Consider the following 20,382-nt stretch of genomic DNA (forward strand, 5'->3'; position numbering starts at 1 on the left):
GGAAAGAACATGCAAACTCCACATGGGCAGCATTGGAGATCAGGATTGAACTTGATGTGGTAGCCCGGTAGTGGATGTCCTACTGTTGATGGTAGCGTAACAGTTAGCACGACACTACAACAGCCTGGGGTTCTATTCCTAACCTGCCTGTAAAAAGTTTGTATGCCTTTACCATGAGCATGTGGGTTTGCTCTGGGTGCTCTGGTTTCCTCGCACAGTCCAAAAGACGTACCGGTTAGTAGGCTAATTGGTCATTGCAAATTATCCAGAGATTAGGCTAGGGTTAAGTAAGAGAGGTGGGTGTGCAGACTGCCTCATGGTTCTGAAAGGGTCTGTTCTGCACTGTATCTCCGAAAAAAGTGAATAAAATAAAATTAATAGATAAGTAAGAAAGCCATTTCCCTGAGATGAGAAATCAATAATTGCCCATAGATTTCAAGTCATAGATTCAGCCCAGCTCATCCAAGATGCCCATCTAAAATAGTCCTATTTGCTGTCTCAAACTATCCATTTACTAAGTGAATGAGGAGTGACCTTATTCAGGTGCAGAATTTTATGTACCAAGTGCTTCTTAAATGACACTATCATACCTCCCTCTACCACTTCCTCTGGAAGCTCATTCCATGGAGGTCCCACCCCTTGTGTGAAGAAATTACCCCTCAGGCTTCTCTTAAATCTTTCCTCCTCACCCTCAACCAATACAAGTAACCTCTTTAAGTAAATAGGGAAAAGTATTAGCTGGGTGAGTTGAGAGTAAAACAAAATGCTGCAGGAACTCAGCAGGTCAGGCAGCCTCAATAGAGGGGAATAAACACTCAACATTTCTGGCTGACTCATTTCCTTCCCTTGAGTGGTGGGATGGAGATACATCATTACCTCAGGAGGTGTGAGGCTCCTTCTCTCCGTTCACCTGCAGGTCACCCTTGGGCAAGGTGTAGCACTTGCTTAGCACCCCTCCCCACCCCTGATCAGGGTCATGTGAAGCCATGGGAGTAGGTAGTGGATGGTTGTATGAGCAGCTAGTGCATATCTCAGGAAGAAGGCAATGGCAAAATCACTTCTGTAGAAATATTTCCCAAGAACAAGCATTGTTATGAGACAGTGATCGCCGACATGCAATACGGCACATAATAATGATGACCCTTCATCAGGAATCAGGAAACATTGACCTCCATAGACACTGACTGGCCTGCTGACTTCCTCCAGAATTTGTGTGTGTTGCTGCGGACTTCCAGCATCTGCAGAATCTCTTGAGTTTATACTCAGTTGTGCAGCTCTAGAACTCAGTTCCAGAAAAAGTGTGGGAGAGAGAAGCTGTTACCACAATTAAACAGGACTTGGATGAGGACATGAAGGTCCCTCTGCTGGCTTTGGTTGGCATAGATTCAATGGGCCGAACAATCTTAGTTTACAACTATAATATTTCAGTAACATTCTATTGCACTTTTTTCCTTAAATGCCAGCAAGAAAATTAATCTCAAGGTACTATATGTTAAAATATACATACCTTAATTATAAATAAGTATACATATTTAGGAAGAGGTGACATAGGATTGGAAGATGTAAAATTAAAGTTAAACTATTGCAAGGGTAAGAAGGCTGTGATGGGAATTATTTACAGGCTTCTGAACAGTTGCCACAATGTGGCCTACAAATTACAACAGGAGATAATAAAAGCATGTCAAAAAGGCAATGTTACATTAGTCATTGGGGATTTCAATGTGGAGATGGATTTGGAAAATTTAGTTGATGCTAGACCCCAAGAGAGAATTTGTGGAATGCCTCCAAGATGGCTTTTTTGAGCAGCTTGTGGTTGAGCCCACTAAGGGATCCACAATTCCGGATTAGGTGTTGTGTAATAAACTGGATATGATTAGGGAGCTTAAGGTAATGGAACCCTAAGGTAAGAATGATCATAATATGATAGAATTCACCCTGTAATCAGAGCAGGAGAAGCTAAAGTCAGATGTATCAGTATTACTGTGGAGTAAAGGGAATTGCAGAGGTATGAGAGAGGAGCTAACCAAAATTGAAATGCAGAAATGCAGAATATGACCTGTCTACAGCCACTCTTTGCCTTCTGTGTACAAGCCAATTCTAGATCCACAAAGCAAGGTCCCCTTGGATCACATGCATCCTTACTTTCTCAATAAGCCTTGCATGGGGGTACCTTATCAAATGCCTTGCTGAAATCCATATGCACTACATCTACTGCTCTTCCTTCATCAATGCGTTTAGTCACATCCTCAAAATTCAATCAGATTTGGAAGGCACGATCTGCCTTTGACAAAGCTGACAAATACTGACTATTCCTAATCATATTATGTCTCTCCAAATGTTCATAAATCCTGCCTCTCAGGACCTTTTCCATCAACTTACCAACCACTGAAGTAAGACTCACTGGTCTATCATTTCCTGGGCTATCTCTACTTCCTTTCTTGAATAAAGAAACAACATCTGCAACCTTCCAATCCTCCGGAATGTCTCCCATCCCCATTGATAATGCAAACGTAATTGCCAGAGGCTCAGCAATATCCTCCCTTGTACAGTAGCCTGGGGTAGATCTCATCCGTTCCCAGAGAATTATCCAACTTGATGCTTTCCAAATGCTCCAGCATATCTTCTTAATGTCTATATGCTCAAGCTTTTCAGTCCACTGTATGTCACCCCCACAATTGCCAAGATCCTTTTCAGTAGTGAATATTGAAGCAAAATGTTCATTAACTATTTCTGCTATCTCCTCCAGTTCCATACAAACTTTTCCACTGTCACACTTGATTGGTCCTATTCTCTTGTGCCTTATCTTCTTGCTCTTCACATACTTGTAGAAGTCAGCTGGAAGAAGGTTCTATGGTCTGATGAAAATAAAATTGACATTTTCGGCACGTCAAACACCACACAACATTAAAAACACACCATCCGTACCGTGAAGTATGGTGGTGGCTGCATCGTGCTGTGGGGATGCTTCACTGCAGCCGGCCCTGGAAGGCTTGTGAAGGTAATGCAGCAAAATACAGGGAAATCCTGGAGAAAAGCCTGATGCAGCCTGCAAGAGAACTGTGACTTGGGAGAGATTATTTTTCAGCAAGAAAATAACCCCAAGCATAAAGCCAAAGCTATACAGGAATGGTTTAAAACAACAAAGAAGATGTCCTGGAGGGACTAACTCAGAGTCCAGACCTCAATCCATTGAAGAATTTGTGGCTGGACTTGAAAAGAGCTGTTAACCCACAATCCCCACACAATCTGACAGCTTTATCAGTATCGTAAAGAAGAATGGGGAAAAATTAGTGTTCAGATGAACAAAGCTGATAGAGACCTATCCACACAGACTCAGAGCTGTAATTGCTGCCAAAGGTGCATTTACTAAATACTCAGATTTACTCCTGAATCTTTCCCATGAGTAGGTATAGCCGCAGGGCAGCGGAGGTTTGAGATCGGAGTCTTCCTTCTCCTAGATGAGCTACCAACTACAGCTAATGGACCCCATCTGCCCAAAGTGAGTGGGTTTTAAGGCACCAGAACCTGCATTTGCCCTTTCTCCTGTCAGTAGAAGTGGTTCCACCAGGCTTAGTAGCCAAGCCACACATGAAGCCCAGGAGCTGGACTTGGTTGTCAGAGGCTATTTGAGGTGCCTACCATTGGGAGCATTTAATAGGTAGTGGGAGCTTGTCCCCATTACCACCCCCAGCTGTGACAACCTTGAGGAACCACAGATAGGATAGACGAAGGAGAATTGGTGGATATTGTGCACTTGGATTTTCAGAAGTCCTTGACAAGGTGCCACACATGAGGCTGCTAAACAAGATAAGAGCCCAGGGAATTAAAGGAAAGACATTAGCATGGATAGAGCATTGACTGTTTGGCAGGAGGCAAAGAGTGGGAGGAAAGGGATTGGACATAACATGTATAATTAAAAAAGAGGTGCAAAGGGATATGGAAGTCCTCGTACAGGATTCCCTAAAGGTTCATTTGCAGGTTGAATTGGTGGGGAGGAAGACGAATGCAATGTTAGCATTCATTTCAAGAGGACGAGAATATAAAAGCAAGAATGTAATACTGAAGGCACAAGGTCTCACTTGGAGTATTTGAGCAGTTTTGGGCCCCTTATTCTTGAAAGGATGTGCCGACTTTGGAGAAGTTTCAGAGGAGGTTCACAAGGATGATTCAGGGTATGAAAGGGTTATCATTTGAGCAGCGATTTAAAAGCTCAGGGACTGTAGTTGCTGGAATTTAGAAAAATGAGGAAAGATCTAATAGAAAACAGTTGGATGTTGAAAGGCTGAGATAGAGTGGATGTAAAGAGAATGTTTACTTTGGTGGCAGGGGGGCGGGTCTACGATTAGTGAGTGCACCTCAAAATAGAAGGATGTCCATTTAGAACAGATGAGGATTTTCTTTCATCTGAGGATGGTAAGTCTGTGGAATTCATTGACACAGGTGGCTGTGGAGTCGAGGTCACTGGGTACATTTAAGGCAGAGATTGATCAGTTCGTGATTAGTCAGGCATGAAAGATTATGGGGAGAAGGCGTGACAATGGGTTTAAGAGGGAAATGGATCATCTGTGATGAAATGGCGGGCCAGATGATGGGCTAAATGGTTTGATTCTGCTCCTATATCTTGTGGTTTTTGGTGAGAAATTTTCTTGATCATGGAACTTTAATATCTGAAGGACTAACTTTGTTTTTCTTTTAACTTCCAGAAGTTCTGACTACAGTGGGGAGTAGATCCCTTTTGAATTGATCCTGGAGAGAGATCGCAAAAATAGATGTTTATGGCAACAACTGTATAAAAGTTGGCTGCAGAATGTATTTATTGCAAACCTTTGATGCTAGGATGATCCTGCTGGTCATTTTATTTGTGAAGGTTGTCCTCAACTGGCTCATTTTAAGTGTAAATCGAAAGGTGCTCCGGAGTCTAATTGGCTATTTCTGTATCTCCTTATCCCTGATGGACTTGGCTTTGTTCACAAGCATGGTGATGACTTCATTCCTGAATAACTACATCATAATCGGAGTTCAAAATCAGATCTGCCTGCACCTGCAGTTCTTCTCAGATATCTACCGTGTCTTGCACATTCCAATCTGTCTCCTAGCCGGTCTTGACTATTTTGTGAACTTGCGCAATCTCTCCAAATCCTTAAATGAATCCTGGACTTTCACGTACCTCTTCACTGTGTTCTTATTATGGATTGGAGCCATAGTCTGTGCTTGTATTGACTACAAGGTCCATGTGGCATGGAAAATGACATTAGACACCCTATTGTACCAATGTGATATTCCTTTCAGTAACCAGGGCCTACTTCTGTCTGTCTTGATCCTTATAATCTTTGTCCTGGTCTCAATTTATTGCTGGTCTGACCTGACATCCCTTGTCAGATCCTTGCACGTGGGCTCTTATTTAAAAGAAATAGTGTTGTGGAGCTCCCATCCATCTGCCCAGCTACAGCCTCAGTCAAGCAAGAAACAGGTTCTGGCCAACATCATCCTGTGCTTTTCCCTGACCTGGATGCCATTTATTCTGCTCCAGTTGGCTATTGTTTTGATTTGGGCGCCACTTCCAGCCTATATGGACTTGAATGTTCCCTGGCTTTGCTTCATAAACAGCTTCCTCATTGGCACTGTCTACTGGCTGAAACACAAGGACATCCCCCCTGATGTTGTTTCTTTGATCCCTGATGGCTTCTGCCACTGGGATCGCTGTAAGCTTCAGGAAGTTCCCTTTGTGTGCAATGAGAACTGGGTCCATGACAACAAGATTCTAACGGCCTGAACAAATGTCATTGCAGTGATCAGTTATTGATTGTTCCTCATTTTCCAGCCTCACAACTGCAGAAGAACATTTGACAATCATCAGTCTGAATTATCTAAAAATTATGTATGAGTTGAATCATTAAATTGAATTTTATTAAATCTCTTATTGTGCAGCTACCAATTTTTTCCCTAAGGATGCTAATCAGTTTGCCATTGTTTATCTGTAATTTCCAAGATATCATTTAGGTGGCATTTTAATTAAATTGATTTATTTATTGAGGAAGCCGAAGAGGCCCTTCTGGCCCTTCAAGCCTCACAGCCCAGCAATTGCCTGATTTATCCTAGCCTAATCATGAGACAATTTACAATGACCAATTAACCTACCAACTGGTATATCTTTGGACTGTGGGACTTTAAAACTTTTTTAAAAAAATAAAAAAATAATGATTTATGCTCAGTTACTGGGATTATTTTCTGGGGACATGTGACCACAATTTGCAATAATACTTTGAAATAAAAGACTGCAGCTGGTTGGCAGTTTGTCAAAACAGGAGGAAATGTGGAAGAATTAAAACCAGGACCTGGGTGGGCAATAAATGGAACAGTGGGGTTGGGACCCAAAAGAGCAAAGGCTGCATCAAATCTGAGAAATCGGTGGAGTCCAAATTCCAGTGTCATCTCCACTTTAATGAACTGTCTTCCAACACAATCAGGAGTAGGGAACCCTAAAAATTCAACACCCTCTGAACTGAACTGAAATATACCTTTTGATTTTTGTGTTTTGTGTTCTATAATTGTCACTTTTTGCAGTTTGCACAATTTTTTTGCACGTGGGGGAGAGGAGGTTTGATGTTTGATATTTTTTATTGGGTTTGTTCCATGGTTCTTTGACTCGTGACTGTCTGTGGGGAAGACTGGTTTCAGGGTTGTGTACTGCATACACTGTGATAACAAAATAATTTGAATCTTTGAAGAAATTTCTACATGTTTTGGGTTAAGTTAGAACTAGAGATCATGGGTTAAGGGTGAAAGGTGAAATGTTGAAGGGGAACATGAGTGGGAACCTCTTCACTCAGAGGGTAAAGAGAGTGCGGAACGAGTCGCCAGCAAAAATGGCAGATGATTTCAACATTCAAGAGAAATTTGGATAGGTACGTGGATGGGAGGGGTATGCACTGCTCAGGAAGTGAAGGTTGATGGAAGTAGGCAGCACAATAGTTTACCATGGACTAGATGGGCCAAAGGGTCTGATTCTGACTCTGACTCAAAATTTTAATGACTGGCCCCTTATCCTGTAGCTCTGTGTCAAAGAGACTTCTATGAGAGAAGTACATTATTGTCACATGTACTGAGATAGTGAAAAGCTTGTCTTGCACACTGTTCATACAGATCAGATCATTACACAGTGTGTTGAGCTGGAATAAGGTAAAACAATGACAATGCAGAATAAAGTGTAAAAGCTACCAAGAGAGTACAGTTCACATAAATGATAAAGTGCAAAATCATAAGGTAAATTCCGAAGCTATGAGTCCATTAATCGGACAAGAGCATTGTTTAAGAGTTTAATAACAGTGGGGTAGAAGTTGTCATTGAGCCAGGTGGTGCTCTGTATCTGTATACATTCTGTATCTTCCACCTGATGGGAGAGGTGAAAAGAGAAAATGTCCATGTGGATGGGGTCCTTGATTATGCTGGCTGTTTTACTGAGATAGTGAGAAGTATAGAGTGTCTATAAATCCATAAGACCACAAGAAATAGGAGTAGAATTGGCCATTCAACCCACTGAGTCTGTTCTGCCATTCCATCATGGGTAATTTATTATCCCTCACAACCTGATTCTTCTGTCTTCTCTCCATAACCCTTGATGCTGATTAATCAAAAACGTATCAAACTCCACTTCAAATATACCTAATGACTCGGCCTCCACAGCTGTTTATTGCAATGAATTCACTACACGTAAATATTGAAATTCCTCATCATCTCTGTTCTAAATGGATGTCCTATTCTGAGGCTGTGCCTTCTGTTCCTAGACTGCCCCACTATATGAAACATCCTCTCCACATCCATTCTATCCAAGCCTTTCAATATTCCATAGGTTTCAAAGATTTTCTCCCTCCATTCTTTTTAAATTCCAACAAGTACAGGCCCAGAGCCATCAAATGCTCCTCATATATTAACCATTTCAGTCCTGGAATCATTCTCAAGACCTCCATTAGACAGTCTCCAATATCAGTACATTATTTTTCTTCAATAAGAGGCCCAGAACTGCTCACAATGTTCCAAGAGTGGTTTAACCAATGCTTTCTAAAGCTTCAGTGTTGCATCATTGCTCGATATCCTATGCCAGTATCGGTAGGGGGAAGGCTGATTTCAATGATGTGCTTAGCTGTGTCCACAATACTCTGCATTTTCTTGTTGTCATGTACAGAGCTGTTGCCATTTCAAGCCATTATGCATCCAGCTAAAATGGTCTCTATAGTACATCATTAAAAATTGGTAAAAGTTGACAGCAACTTCCCAAATTTCCTTAGCTTCCTGAGGAACCAGAAGTGTTGGTGAGCATTCTTGAGCATGCATCAATGTAGTTGGACCAATATCTACTCTGTTAAATCTTTTCAAGCCTTGTATATTGTGGTGAGCACTCAGTCCATGATCACAGACGAGAAGAGCATGTTTATCTCAACTGCTGTTTTTATTGTGACAAGCGCATTAACAGACAGAGTCCCATCACTCAGCAGAACCAACTCAGTCACATACAAACAGGAAAGATGATTATTATACACCCTGGTTACAGTCAGGGTGACCCACAAACACACAAGCAAACAACTATATAACCCAATCTAAAATGTAACATTCACCTGAACATCTCGCCATAATTCCACAAATGCATTTTAAAACAAGTTGAAAATAAGTCAAAGTCTGTATGGTTTCTGTCAAGGGAAAACTTGCCCGACAATATTTGTTAGAATTCTTTGAGGAACTAACAAGCAGGGCAGACAAAGGAGAGGCAGTAGATGTCATTTACTTAATTTTTCAGAAGGCATTTGATAAGGTGTCACATGTGAGGCTATTTAATAAGATAAAATCCCATGCTGTGACAGCAAATCTACTGGCATAGATAGAGGAAGGAGGCAGCGTGTGCCATGTGGCAATTCGGCCTCTTGCAGGGATATGTGTCAGGAGGGATGCGTGGACAGGGAAGCCATGGGTGTAGTGACCCTTGTGGAAAGTGGAGGAGGGGAGGAAGCAAAGATACGTTTGCTGGTAGGATCCCTTTGGAGATGGCAAACATTGTGGAGAATGATGCAGAGACTCATGGGAGTGGTAAGGACAAGAGGAACTCTATCACTGTTAATATGGCAGGAAGATTTCTTCCCCATTCTGATGTTTTGTCTGAACAACAGCATTGCCCTAATTGCTACGTTACCATGACACCCATTATGCATGTTGCAGATAGATACAGACATCGGTAAAGCCATACTTGGAATATTGTGTTAATTTGGCTCTGCTGCTATAGAAAAGTGTTATTAAACTCTAAATACAGAAAAGATTTACCAGGATGTGCCTGGACATGGGGACCTGAGTTACAAGGAGAGGTTGTGTAGAATAGGGCTTCACTCCCTGGATCATAGATTGAGGTTGACTGGATAGAGCATGAACAGGATAAAAGCACACAGTCTTTTTCCCAGAGAGGGAGTGTTAAAACACAAGGGCACAGGTTTATGATCAGAGGCAAGAGATTCAAAGGACCATCAGGATCAGATCCTTCACACAAAGGATGATGTGCATTTGGAATGAGTTGCTTGAAGATGGTACCAGCCAACAATGCTACCATGGGCGACATCCTCCAGATGGTTCACAAAACCTCTTCTTCACTTCTTTTACATCTTTTTCTTTCAAGTATGGTTCTGATACTGTTGAAGCCTGTGATCTACAATTTGATGTGTATTTTCAAGCCAATTGAACAATCTGGCACTTTGCTGTCTCAAAGAGGATTCTGGGAGGTGAGCGGCCTCCTGGAAGCCAAGAAGCTTGGAGATGGGGCACAAGCCCATTAGTGACTCCATTTCTCGCTGATTAAAGTGTAGGCGAAGATCGAAAAAATCAAGGCAAGTGTGGAAGGTGAGTATATGTTCAGTGCTATCCACCAGCCTCTCACTCATTGCTGCCAGAGATGTCTGTGTGTGATAGTTACTCTCTCCCTCTCGCTCGCTGCTCCTGAAGGAAGGTTCCTGTGTTCAAGTAGCCTCTCTCCCTCCCTCAGTGCTATCGGAGGATGTTGCCAGAGCAAGGTTTAATCAATACAGCTTGTGGATTGGACTGTCATTCACATTATGATGTGTTTTCTGGAACTCGTTTTCCTTTGTGGTTTTCAGGCAACTTCAAATGAGGACAGCCTGCAGATATTGAACACTGGGCTAAACTGAATATGGACTCTTGTATTTGTTATGTATTCTGTGTTTTCACTCATTCTTTTTTGTTGCTATTTGGGTGATTTGTTATTTGTGCTGGGGGGGGGGGTTGTGGTGGAGGTTGATTGTTTTTCCTTGAACAGATTCCATGGCTGTCTGTGGGGAAGACGAGTCTCAGGGTTGTACACTGAATACACACTTTGATTATAAATGTACTTTGAATCAGTGGTTGAGGTGGTCACATTAACATTTAAAAGCCACCTGGGTAAGTACATGGTTAGGTCAAAGTTAGAGGGCTGTGGGCTAAATTTAAGCAGATGGGACTAGCTCATTAGGCAAGCACAGCTGGTATGAACGAGTTGAGCATGTTTCTGTGCTGTGTGACACTTCACTATTATTGGAGAATTGAATATCTGTTGCTACGTTAGTGTACCAGCATCAGAAGGACTGCTGAAATGTGAACTGAATGTTTGGCCTGTTAGGGCATATCCTGGAGTTATGGTGTATAGCAAATATTAATTTCAACAGCAACCAGTCTTCAGATCTGAATGGAGATTGAGATTGAATTTAGAATGCATCTCTGAATGTCAGTCTTCCTGAAGCTGTAGATTGGGATTGATTGCAAATCAGAAAATACCCATTCACTTGAGATGTCTACATATTCATGAATGCAGCTATTGAGACAATGCTATTTAACATTCAACCTTGGGTGTCTGGAGCATTAGTATGAAGAGTTAATTGTTTGATAATTATATGTAACTTAAATGAAGCACTGTCAACCTGAAGAATTTAAGTAAACAATGTCACTGTAATCAATGAGACTGTATTGAGTTACTGTTGATCTTAAGTGTATAAAGATGTGATGTACTTTGGGTTTAGGAGGCCTGTTCTTCCAAGAATGTCTCCAGTATGATGCCAGTTTGCTTGCTGAATAAAGACTGCTGTATCACCAGCTTCGGTGTCTCCCAGTGACTTCATTCAGTCACAAGAAGAAACTAGGATCAACCTGGTGCTAGTAAACATATGATGGGTCCAATTGCCTCTTCCTATGTATGAATTTTTATGAAGACTTCAAATGACCGGTATCTTTATGTGCATTGTTGAAGATGTGAATTAGAGAAGATAGAAAAGATCTTTCATGCCATTTATCTGAAACATTAATTCTGTTCCTCTCTTGACAGACTGAGTGTATCTGGAACTTCCCACTTTTATTTCAGACTTCCAGTACCTACACTGATTCGCTTATTGATTAAAGATCATGGCATATTTTTTAAAACTTTAATAAACCAAACAAAAAACTTTGGCACACATGGGAGATGGGAAAATAATTGGGCAAGACAGCACAAGACTCCTAAGATGGTTGCTTTTGACAGCATTTAATCATGAAATCTTCGTCACAGCTGTGGTTCAGCACAGCAACACCCAAGCAGATGCTTAAACAACTATTGCACATTCAACAGATAAAAAATACACCATTGTACAAAACAGTATATTGCAATTATTCATCTGAGGGGAAAAACTGATACATGATTTGGCAGGGATAGCACACAAACCAACTGGGATTACATCATTGAGGGTGGTATTTGGTCGTACCACCTCAAAGCAACAGAAATGAAAGTCAATGCTAACATGTACCTTTGGCTGCTCCTGCACCAGATATTGGGCAGCTCTGCAGTGTTGGTGGTAGGCCAGTATTACATCGCCAACTCTAAATCAAAATGTCTTCTCAAAACCATCAGAGACAATATTGGCAGCAGCTCGAAGGGCCTACAAGTGTTTAATGGAATTAGAACGATACTATACATTAGAAGAAAAACACTTGTAAATTGCAATAAAGACAGTAAAGCAGTTTCCAAATGTTAAAAAGTTCACTGTTTTTGCATCGGCTCCTATGATGTAGTGACAGGGCCAACATCATCTTGGAAGGGAGCTGGAACATAATCCATCATATTTGATCTCTCAGCCTTTTCCACCCGCACTGTTTTTAAAATGGAAGTGGCTGTATCTGCAATTGGCCCAGGACAGGAGGAACTGAATGCACGATTTTAAAGAGCTGTCATTTTGACACGTGTGGTGGACAGGGCTTATAAATCCTCTCCTCTTCAGCCCTGTGCTGAGCCACAGTTCAGTAGACAATAGTGATGCCAAGGCAGGGGCTCTTCACCTTTAGATTAACCAGCGAACAGCACTGGCCCACTCCACCAGAGTCTCAGCATGAAATGTCATGTTTATTCCCCTCCAGAGACACTGCCTGACCTGCTGAGCTCCTCCAGCAGTTTCTGTGTGCTGCTCAAGACTTCCAGCATTTGCAGAACCTCTTAATTTAGTTTAGTGATACATTATGGTAACCGGCCCTTCTGGCCTGACAAGACCACTTCACTTAATTACACCCATGTGACCAATTAATCTACTGAACCTCACATCTTTGGAAGTTGGGAGGAAACTGGTGCACCCAGAGGAGACCCATATGGTAATGGACAAAAGCAGATACTCCTTATAGACAGTGGCTGGAATTGAATCCTGGTCACAGGTACTGTAAAGCCATGCTATGCCACCAGGCATCTTGTGTTTATGATTTGCTGCTCCACTGTGAATTTTGTTCAAAATATGTCTACCCTGAAGAAGTTTAAATCTTCTGTTTGAAGGGAGTTCAGTGAGACCCTCTGTCACTTCCCACCAATCACCTGCCTCCTTCCTTTCCAGGCCTGATGAAGGGTCTTGGCCCGAATCATCGACTGCTCAGTGTTTCGACCTGACCTGCTGAGTTCAGCTGCTTTGTGTTTTGAGATACAGCATGGAATAGGCCCTTCCACCCCTTTGAGCCATGGCACCCAGCAATCTCCCAATTTAATCCCAGCCTAATTACGGGACAATTTAGAATGACCAATTAACCGGCCAACTGAAACCAGAGGAAACGTACACGTAAACTCCTTACAAGCAGCAACACGACTGAATCTGAGTCGCCTGTGCTGTAAAGCGTTGTGCTAACCACTACGCTACCGTGCCACCAGGCACACTTGCCAGCAAGTTCTCTGTTACGGCAGCATCAGCAGAGACCCTAACAGATATTCTAGCTGTTGAGGCCTTTTCCAATTATTCCTCTCTATCGACAACACCCAAACCAGGCTAGATACCTGTGACTTGATATCATGTCATCACATGCACCTAACTTGGAAACCACCACCTTGAGAGTGAACTTCAGAAATACCCTGTCCTTGTCCAGTGATGTGGATGCCACAGACCAGAAAGCTCACTAGTGCCTCTAGCCTCTCAAGGAATAAAGAAAAGTGACCCTCACCAATTTTTATTAGGCACCATAGAAAGGATCTCATTCAGATGTAGCACAGTAAATGCTCTGTCTGAGACTGGAAGAAACTACAGAGAGAGAGTGAGTCCTGACGAAGGGTCTTGGCCTGAAACATCAACAGTGCTTCTTCTTATAGATGCTGCCTGGCCTGCTTTGTTCCACCAGCATTTTCTGTGTGTTTTCCCTTCCATGGACCCTGTCTACACTTTTCACTGCCTCAGTAAAATAGACAGCATAATCAAAGACCCCACCCACTCCGGACATTCTGTCTTTTCCCCCTGCCATCAGGTGGAAGAGACAAAAGATCAAAAGGACGTGCCACCAGGCTTAAGGACAGCTTCTATCCCACTGTTAAAAGACAGCTCCCTAGTATATGATAGACTCATAACCTCACAGTTTACCTCTTTATGCCCTTGTAACTTACTGTCTGCCTGCACTGTACTTTTTCTGTAACTGTAACACTTCATTCTACATTCTGTTGTCTAACCGTGTACTAACTGTGTTGTAATAAAGTTATCTGCACGGATGGCATCCAAAGCACACTGTGATAGCAATAAGCCAATTTGACACCTGCAATCCACTGCATTTTCAGTGTAATTGCACTTAAAGGGACGTTCAGTCTTAAAGAAAAAAACAATAATTTTGAACAAAGTTCTTGTGTCACGAGCCACGTGACCCTTATAATGCACCTCCACTGACAAACATCAAGGTATGGAGAAGAGGGTACAGGAAACATTGATTTTCCAAGTGCTCCATTAGTTAATGACATGAAGGAAAAGTTCTCAAAAACAGAACAGAACAGCACAATACAGGGCCTTTGGCCCATTCTAAAGCTTCCATCTTGCACAGCCCTCCATTCCATGTGCCTATCTAAGATTAAATGTCCCTAATATTATTCCTCACCCACCACCCTTAGCAGTGTGTTGCATGCACCCGGCACTGTCTGTGTAAAAAACCTACCTCTGACATCTCTCCTATACTCTCCTCCAATCACTTCATTTGCCATTTCCACCCTGGGAAAATGTCTCTGGTTATCTACTTGATCTATGTCTCATCACCATAAACACCTCTATCATGTCACCTCTCATCATCCTTCGCAAGGTTCTGTTTTCAGTTCAGAGAACTGATTTTCTCTCGGACGGGGGGGGGGGGGGGGAAATAACAAAATTTTTTACACCATGGACCCCTACCATTAACTGTGGGATCCCTGGACCCTAGGTTGAGAACCTCTGCTCTAGGATAAAACTAATACCTAACCCAGCATGGCATCTGTAACTGACTACTAATCCTTCCTGTTACTCATTCGAACCAATCCTGAACCATCTGTAGGGAATCACACTCACTGTGATGCCCAGACATCAAGGACAGACGGTATGAGGCAGTGATACTGAGCACACTGTCCTGAGTTGACAGAAGCAGCCTTTGAATGGGTCAAAATATATACCCAACTTGATCAGATAAAGATTAAAGATTAGCTCTAATTGTCACATGTACACTGAAATGTACAGGGAAATGTGTCATTTTTGTCAACAATGAACACAATCCAAAATTATGCTGGGGGCAGCTTTCAAGTGTCACCACACTTCTGGCACCAACATAGCATGCCCATAACTTAACAATGTCTTTATAACGTGGGAGGAACCTGGAGCACCCAGATGAAACCTAAGCAGTCACAGGAGAACAAGCCAAAACCTTGCAGACAGCGGTGGGGAATTGAACCCGAATCACTAACGCTGTAAAGCATTATGATAAATGCTCTGCTACCAAACCGCACCACAGCTATGTACAGAACTGGAACAGGCCCTTTGCACCTCAATTTCTATGGCAACCATGATGTCAATTTGAACTGCACATCTGTTTGCATATATTATATAATCCCTCTACTCCATAACAGCATTAGACATAGGAGCAGAATTAAGCCATTTGGTCCATCAATATCTGATCATAGCCGATATTATCCCTCTCAAACCCATTCTGCTGCCTTCTCCCCATAGCCTTTCACACCCTTACTAATCAAGAACCCATCAGCCTTCACTTTAAATATACCTAAATGACTTGGCCTCCACAGCCATCTATGGCAATGAATTCTACAGATTTGCCAGCCTCTGGCTAAAGAAATTCCTGCTCATCTCTGTTCTGAGGCTGTGCCCTCTGGCTCGAGACTCCCCCAATATATTTCCTGTCTGTCATGAGCCTGTCTAAATGCTTCTTAAACATGGCTTCCACCACTTCCCCTGAATAGCTGTTCCAGACACAACTCTCCATGTAAAAAAAAAACTTAGTATGCAAACCTCCGTTTAGCTTTCTCCTTCTAACTTTAAAACTTTGCCTTCTACTGGATGAGATTTCCACTGTGGGAAAAAGGCATTAATGACTGTGCAGCTGGCTCCCATTCTATTTGGATTAGGAATCAAGACCTTGGTACAGATAGGCAAAGAGAAGCTTCTGCATATTCAAACAAGGGTAAATGATTCCTGTCCCTCTCAGCTCTAACAACGAAGAGAACAAGCAGCTGCTGGTTGTGCCCACTGGGCGTTATGCTCTTTATGTTCAAGGAAACGCTACTGAACAGGCGAAGCACAATGCATGTTGCAGTGATGGTTAAATCAAAGCAGAAAGCATGGAACTTACCAGTTAGTGCAACACTATTACAGCTCGCAGCATCACAGTTTGGAGTTCTTTTCCAGCGCTGTCTTCAACAAGTTTGTACATCCTTTCCCTGAGTTTCTTTTGGTATTCTAGTTTCCTCCCAAGTTACAAAAACACACTGATTAGTAGGTTAATTGGTCATTGTAAACTGTCCTGTGATTAGTCCATAAGATATGGGAGCAGAATGAGGCCATTTGGCCCCTTGAGTCTGCTCCGTTTCATCATAACTGATCCCTGTAGGCCCCAATCTCCTGCCTTCCACCTATAACACTTCATGCCCTGATTAATCAAGGACTGATCAACCTTTGCCTTAAATGACTTGGCCTCCACAGCAGACAGCGGCAACAAATTCCGCAGATTAACCAATCCCTAGCTAAATAAATTCCCACTCATCTCTATCCCTCTATCCTGAGGCTCTGATCTCTGGTCTTAGACTCCCCCACCATAGGAAACATCCACTCTTCTGAGGCCTTTCAATGTGACAACTCCAACTCATTCTTCTGAATTCCAGTGAGTGCAGGCTCAGAGCCATCAAACACTCCTACTATGATAAGCTCTTCTTTCATATGATTAGGCTAGTGTTAAACAGATGGGCTGCTGAGCAGTGTGGCTCACACTGGGCAGGTAGGGACTGTTCTGCACTGTATCACTAATTAAATAAATAACATGGTTTGTGGACTTGCCTGACCCTGGCTCTGCGGAATGAGAATCTATTACAGAGATCAGTCCAACTTCCATTCCACAGTTAAACACCTGAAGTTTACATATAATTGAAAACATCAAGTTCTAACGATGAAGGAATAAGCTTCTGGAATGAACTGAGAATATATTAAAATTATTAACAGCTACTTCCCTTCAAACGTTCGGTTCTTAAACCAACCAGCATAACCCTAATCAACACAGTTTAACAGCATTATGGCCCCTGTGATCACTCTGTGTTAAAAGGTATCTCCTGTTTGAAACAGTATTCTTTCTTGTAACAGTTGTCAAATTTATCTTTAACTTGTGTTTTTCTGATGCTGATCTGATGCTATGTGCCTGTGATGCTGCTTCAAATAAGTTTTTCACTGTACCTGTGCACACATGTACTTATCTATGACAATGAACTAGACTTTGACTTTGATGAAAAAGCAAAAAAAAAGTTAGAAACCCCAGGACACAAGGCATTGCTCTCATCTCCCCTTCAGGATAATAACCTACTGGCTGGCCTTTTAAAGGGAGGTCATGTTACAATGAAGAAAATCTTCAGATATTTTGGACCCAGTATGATCCCTGGATAATGAATTGGCCAGGTCAGACTGCATATACAGAAAGGATATCAGTTACAATTTTAGGGCCAGGTCTGGATATTCAGATGAAGAGTCCTTGACCTGAAATGTTGCATGTTTCTCTCTCCACGGATGCTGCCTGACCTGCTGAGTTCAGCTTAGTTTAGAGATACAGCACAGTGAAAGGTTCTTCTGGTCCAACAAGCTGCCCAATTACATCCATTTGACCAAATAACCCACTAACCCAGACATCTTTGGAAAGTGGAAGGAAACAAGAGATGATAGGTTCTTGATTAGTAAGGACATCAAAGAATACCGGGAGAAGGCAGGAGAATGGGTTTTAGAGGGATAATAAATCAATCATGATGGAATGGCAGCGTAGACATGATGGGCCAAATGTCTTAATGTCTTATGGAAACTGGAGCACCTGGAGGAACAGGGAGTCCTCGCAGTCACAGGGAGAACATACAAGCTCCTTATAGACAGAACTGAACCCAAGTCGCTGGCACTGTAATGGTGTTATGCTAACCTCTATGCTATCGTGCCGCCTCCCATTTGTCACCAGGTATTGCCAGCATTTTTAGGCTTTACTTTAGATTTTCAGAAGCTAAAGTTTGCTTTTTGGATTTTCAGTAAAGACTTGGCCATCTGGATTTACAATGTTAAGTTGGGGATAAATACAGGCAGATTCTTGGCCTGAAACAATGGCTGTGAGATCTTTTACATTCACTCAGAGAGCAGACAGAGAGCCAAACTTGAAGTCTCCTCCTGAACTGTAACCCTTCCACCAGTGCAGCTCTCTCCAACATCTCCTGGGAGCATCACCAAAATCTTTGGCACTTAGGAAAAAATAACGCTGAGCCTCGGGAAAGTCTTTGGAAACTCCTCGAGAGGATTAACATTCCATTCTGCGTTGCTGGACACTACTGTTCTCTAAGCCAGGCAACCTGACGTGCTACAGCTAGATCGAAAGAGCAGAATTTGGCCATTCCTCCCATCAAATCTGCTCCGTCATGTCTGATTTATTATCCCTCTCAACCCTATTCTCCTGCCTTCTTCCTGTAACCTCTGACACCCTTACTAACCAAGAACCTATAAACCTCTGCTTTAAATATACCCAATGACTTGGCCTCCACACCCAACCTTAGCAATGAATTCCACTACATGCACTACCCTTTGGCTAAAGAAATTCATCCTCATCTCTGTTTGAAAGGGATGTCCCCAAGATACATCAGTAGTGTTGGCCAGGGTTGGGTTCCAAACACCCGAAAATTGTAAGAGGAAAAGGAACGGAGGAAGTCCAGACGGTGGGATCTAGCGTCACATGCTGGCAGGCTGTTTCATTACTAGGCTCCAATCACCAATGACCACCACAGTCAGCAAGGAAGGAGTCTGAAATTTCTATGAGAACCACTTCTCCCTGTCTGAGTTGAGTTTCCCTTTCACATGCCTCTGAAACTACAACAATGTCAAATGCACACACAAACATGTGTGCCCATGTACCCACAAACATGCATGTACATGCACTCACGTACTTTGGTGGGAGCCACTTTTGGCTGAGAATAAATAAATCTAGCATGCCCTCCTGATTTACAAATCTACCCTCCTGAACTTGAGTGGGTACAGACCAACTCTGAAGCAAGCCTCAAGGAATTGGTAATTTGTATGGACTAGTTCAGGCCTGGGGAGGTCTTGGTGTTCAGACAGATTTTTTAGAGCCCACTGAAGACAGAACAAGCTATCTAACTGCACTTCTCCCAAGGGTGGTGTGGACATGATGGCTCACCAACTCAAGGGGCAACCATGTTTCTTGTCACCCAATGAAATGGAGGAAAACAACAGGAGGTTGTGAACCAAGAAGTTGAACCAGAATGCCTTTTGATTCCAGTCAATAAAAAGCTGATGAACAGCAATGGCTGGAGGAGGAAGGTCCTGTTGGTTGAGATGACATCACAATTGGGTAAATAAAGCCGCTTTGGCAAAACGTGGGGAAGAACTGAATTGTTGGGTTTCAGCATTTGCAAAGGCCTGTCAAGGGTAACTTCCCTTGAAGAGTCATGATGAGTTTGTGAAGATTTTGTATGTGAAGACAAGGAATCCTGAGGTAATATCCTAGGAATCCAACACAAGGTCCTTGCAGGAATATATGGTATACAGTCGTACCAAATTCCTTGCCCAGATATTAATGTGTGTCCTCTTAAAAATCAGCAAAATGGAAGGGTCTAGCAGCTTTTACACTGGAGACAAGGAAGATTAGGACTCTTTCAGCATGTTGATGCGCGCACAGATCTTCAGTGCTGGACCCAACTTGATGTTCATGGCACTCATGAGATGGTCCTCCTTCAGCAGGAGCAGAGCCTGCCCATCAATCTCCTGCGATCGGAATTCTTCCGCAATGTCCTTACAACCTGCATATGGAAACCATACACAAAATGTCAGCAATATTCTCAGTTAAAACAACGATCAAAGGTCAAAGTAACGCACATAAAATTCTGGAGGAACTCAGGAAGTCAGGCAGCATCCATGGAATTGAATAAACAGTCAATGTTTTGGGCCGAGACCCTTCATCAGGATTGGAAAGGAAGGGGCAAGAAGCCAGAATAAGGTGTGAGGAGGGGAAGGAGAACAAGCTGGCAGATGATAGGTGAAGCCAGCTGAGGGGTTAGGTAGGTATGAGGGGGTCACTCAGAATAAAATGGGTAATTATTTATCACACCAACATACACATGACAATGTCACACTATATTGAATCTGAATGGTGTAAGGTTAAATTTCTGTGGCAGTAGCAGCAAAGAAGTAATGCACAGATTGTTATGTTGACAATATAGTCCTTTTTTCCAACTATGTGTACTAAATATATTCAAACATACAAATTGTATCTGCAGTGAAAAGCCAGTGTACCAGGTGAATTAACACCAATAAAATTGAGAATTTTAGTTTCCAAATGTCTCTTTATTCCTTTCTTTCAGTTTCAGGTATTCAGAGAAGTGAT

At 42.4% G+C, this 20,382-nt stretch overlaps 2 protein-coding genes across 4 annotated transcripts in view; one reads left to right on the forward strand and one right to left on the reverse strand.

The window, feature by feature from the left end:
• Window positions 1–4,744: 4,744 nt before the first annotated feature.
• On the forward strand, window positions 4,745–11,240 carry gpr160 (G protein-coupled receptor 160; the record flags this gene model as incomplete). The annotated part of the gene is made up of 1 exon (XM_059992177.1): window positions 4,745–11,240. A coding segment is annotated over one exon (1,029 nt), but the record flags the coding sequence as incomplete, so codon positions are not given.
• A 286-nt stretch (window positions 11,241–11,526) lies between these two features.
• The window catches only part of phc3 (polyhomeotic homolog 3 (Drosophila)), a 156,188-nt gene continuing 147,332 nt past the window's right edge, over window positions 11,527–20,382 (reverse strand). For all 3 annotated transcript variants that reach the window (XM_059992214.1, XM_059992194.1, XM_059992204.1), the window contains one exon: window positions 11,527–19,798. In XM_059992214.1, the coding sequence (XP_059848197.1) occupies window positions 19,644–19,798 (155 nt within the window). In that variant the 3' untranslated portion in view covers window positions 11,527–19,643. The remainder of the gene's footprint in view (window positions 19,799–20,382) is intronic.

This window comes from Hypanus sabinus, chromosome 2 (assembly GCF_030144855.1).
Source record: "Hypanus sabinus isolate sHypSab1 chromosome 2, sHypSab1.hap1, whole genome shotgun sequence".
Lineage (NCBI taxonomy): Eukaryota > Metazoa > Chordata > Chondrichthyes > Myliobatiformes > Dasyatidae > Hypanus > Hypanus sabinus.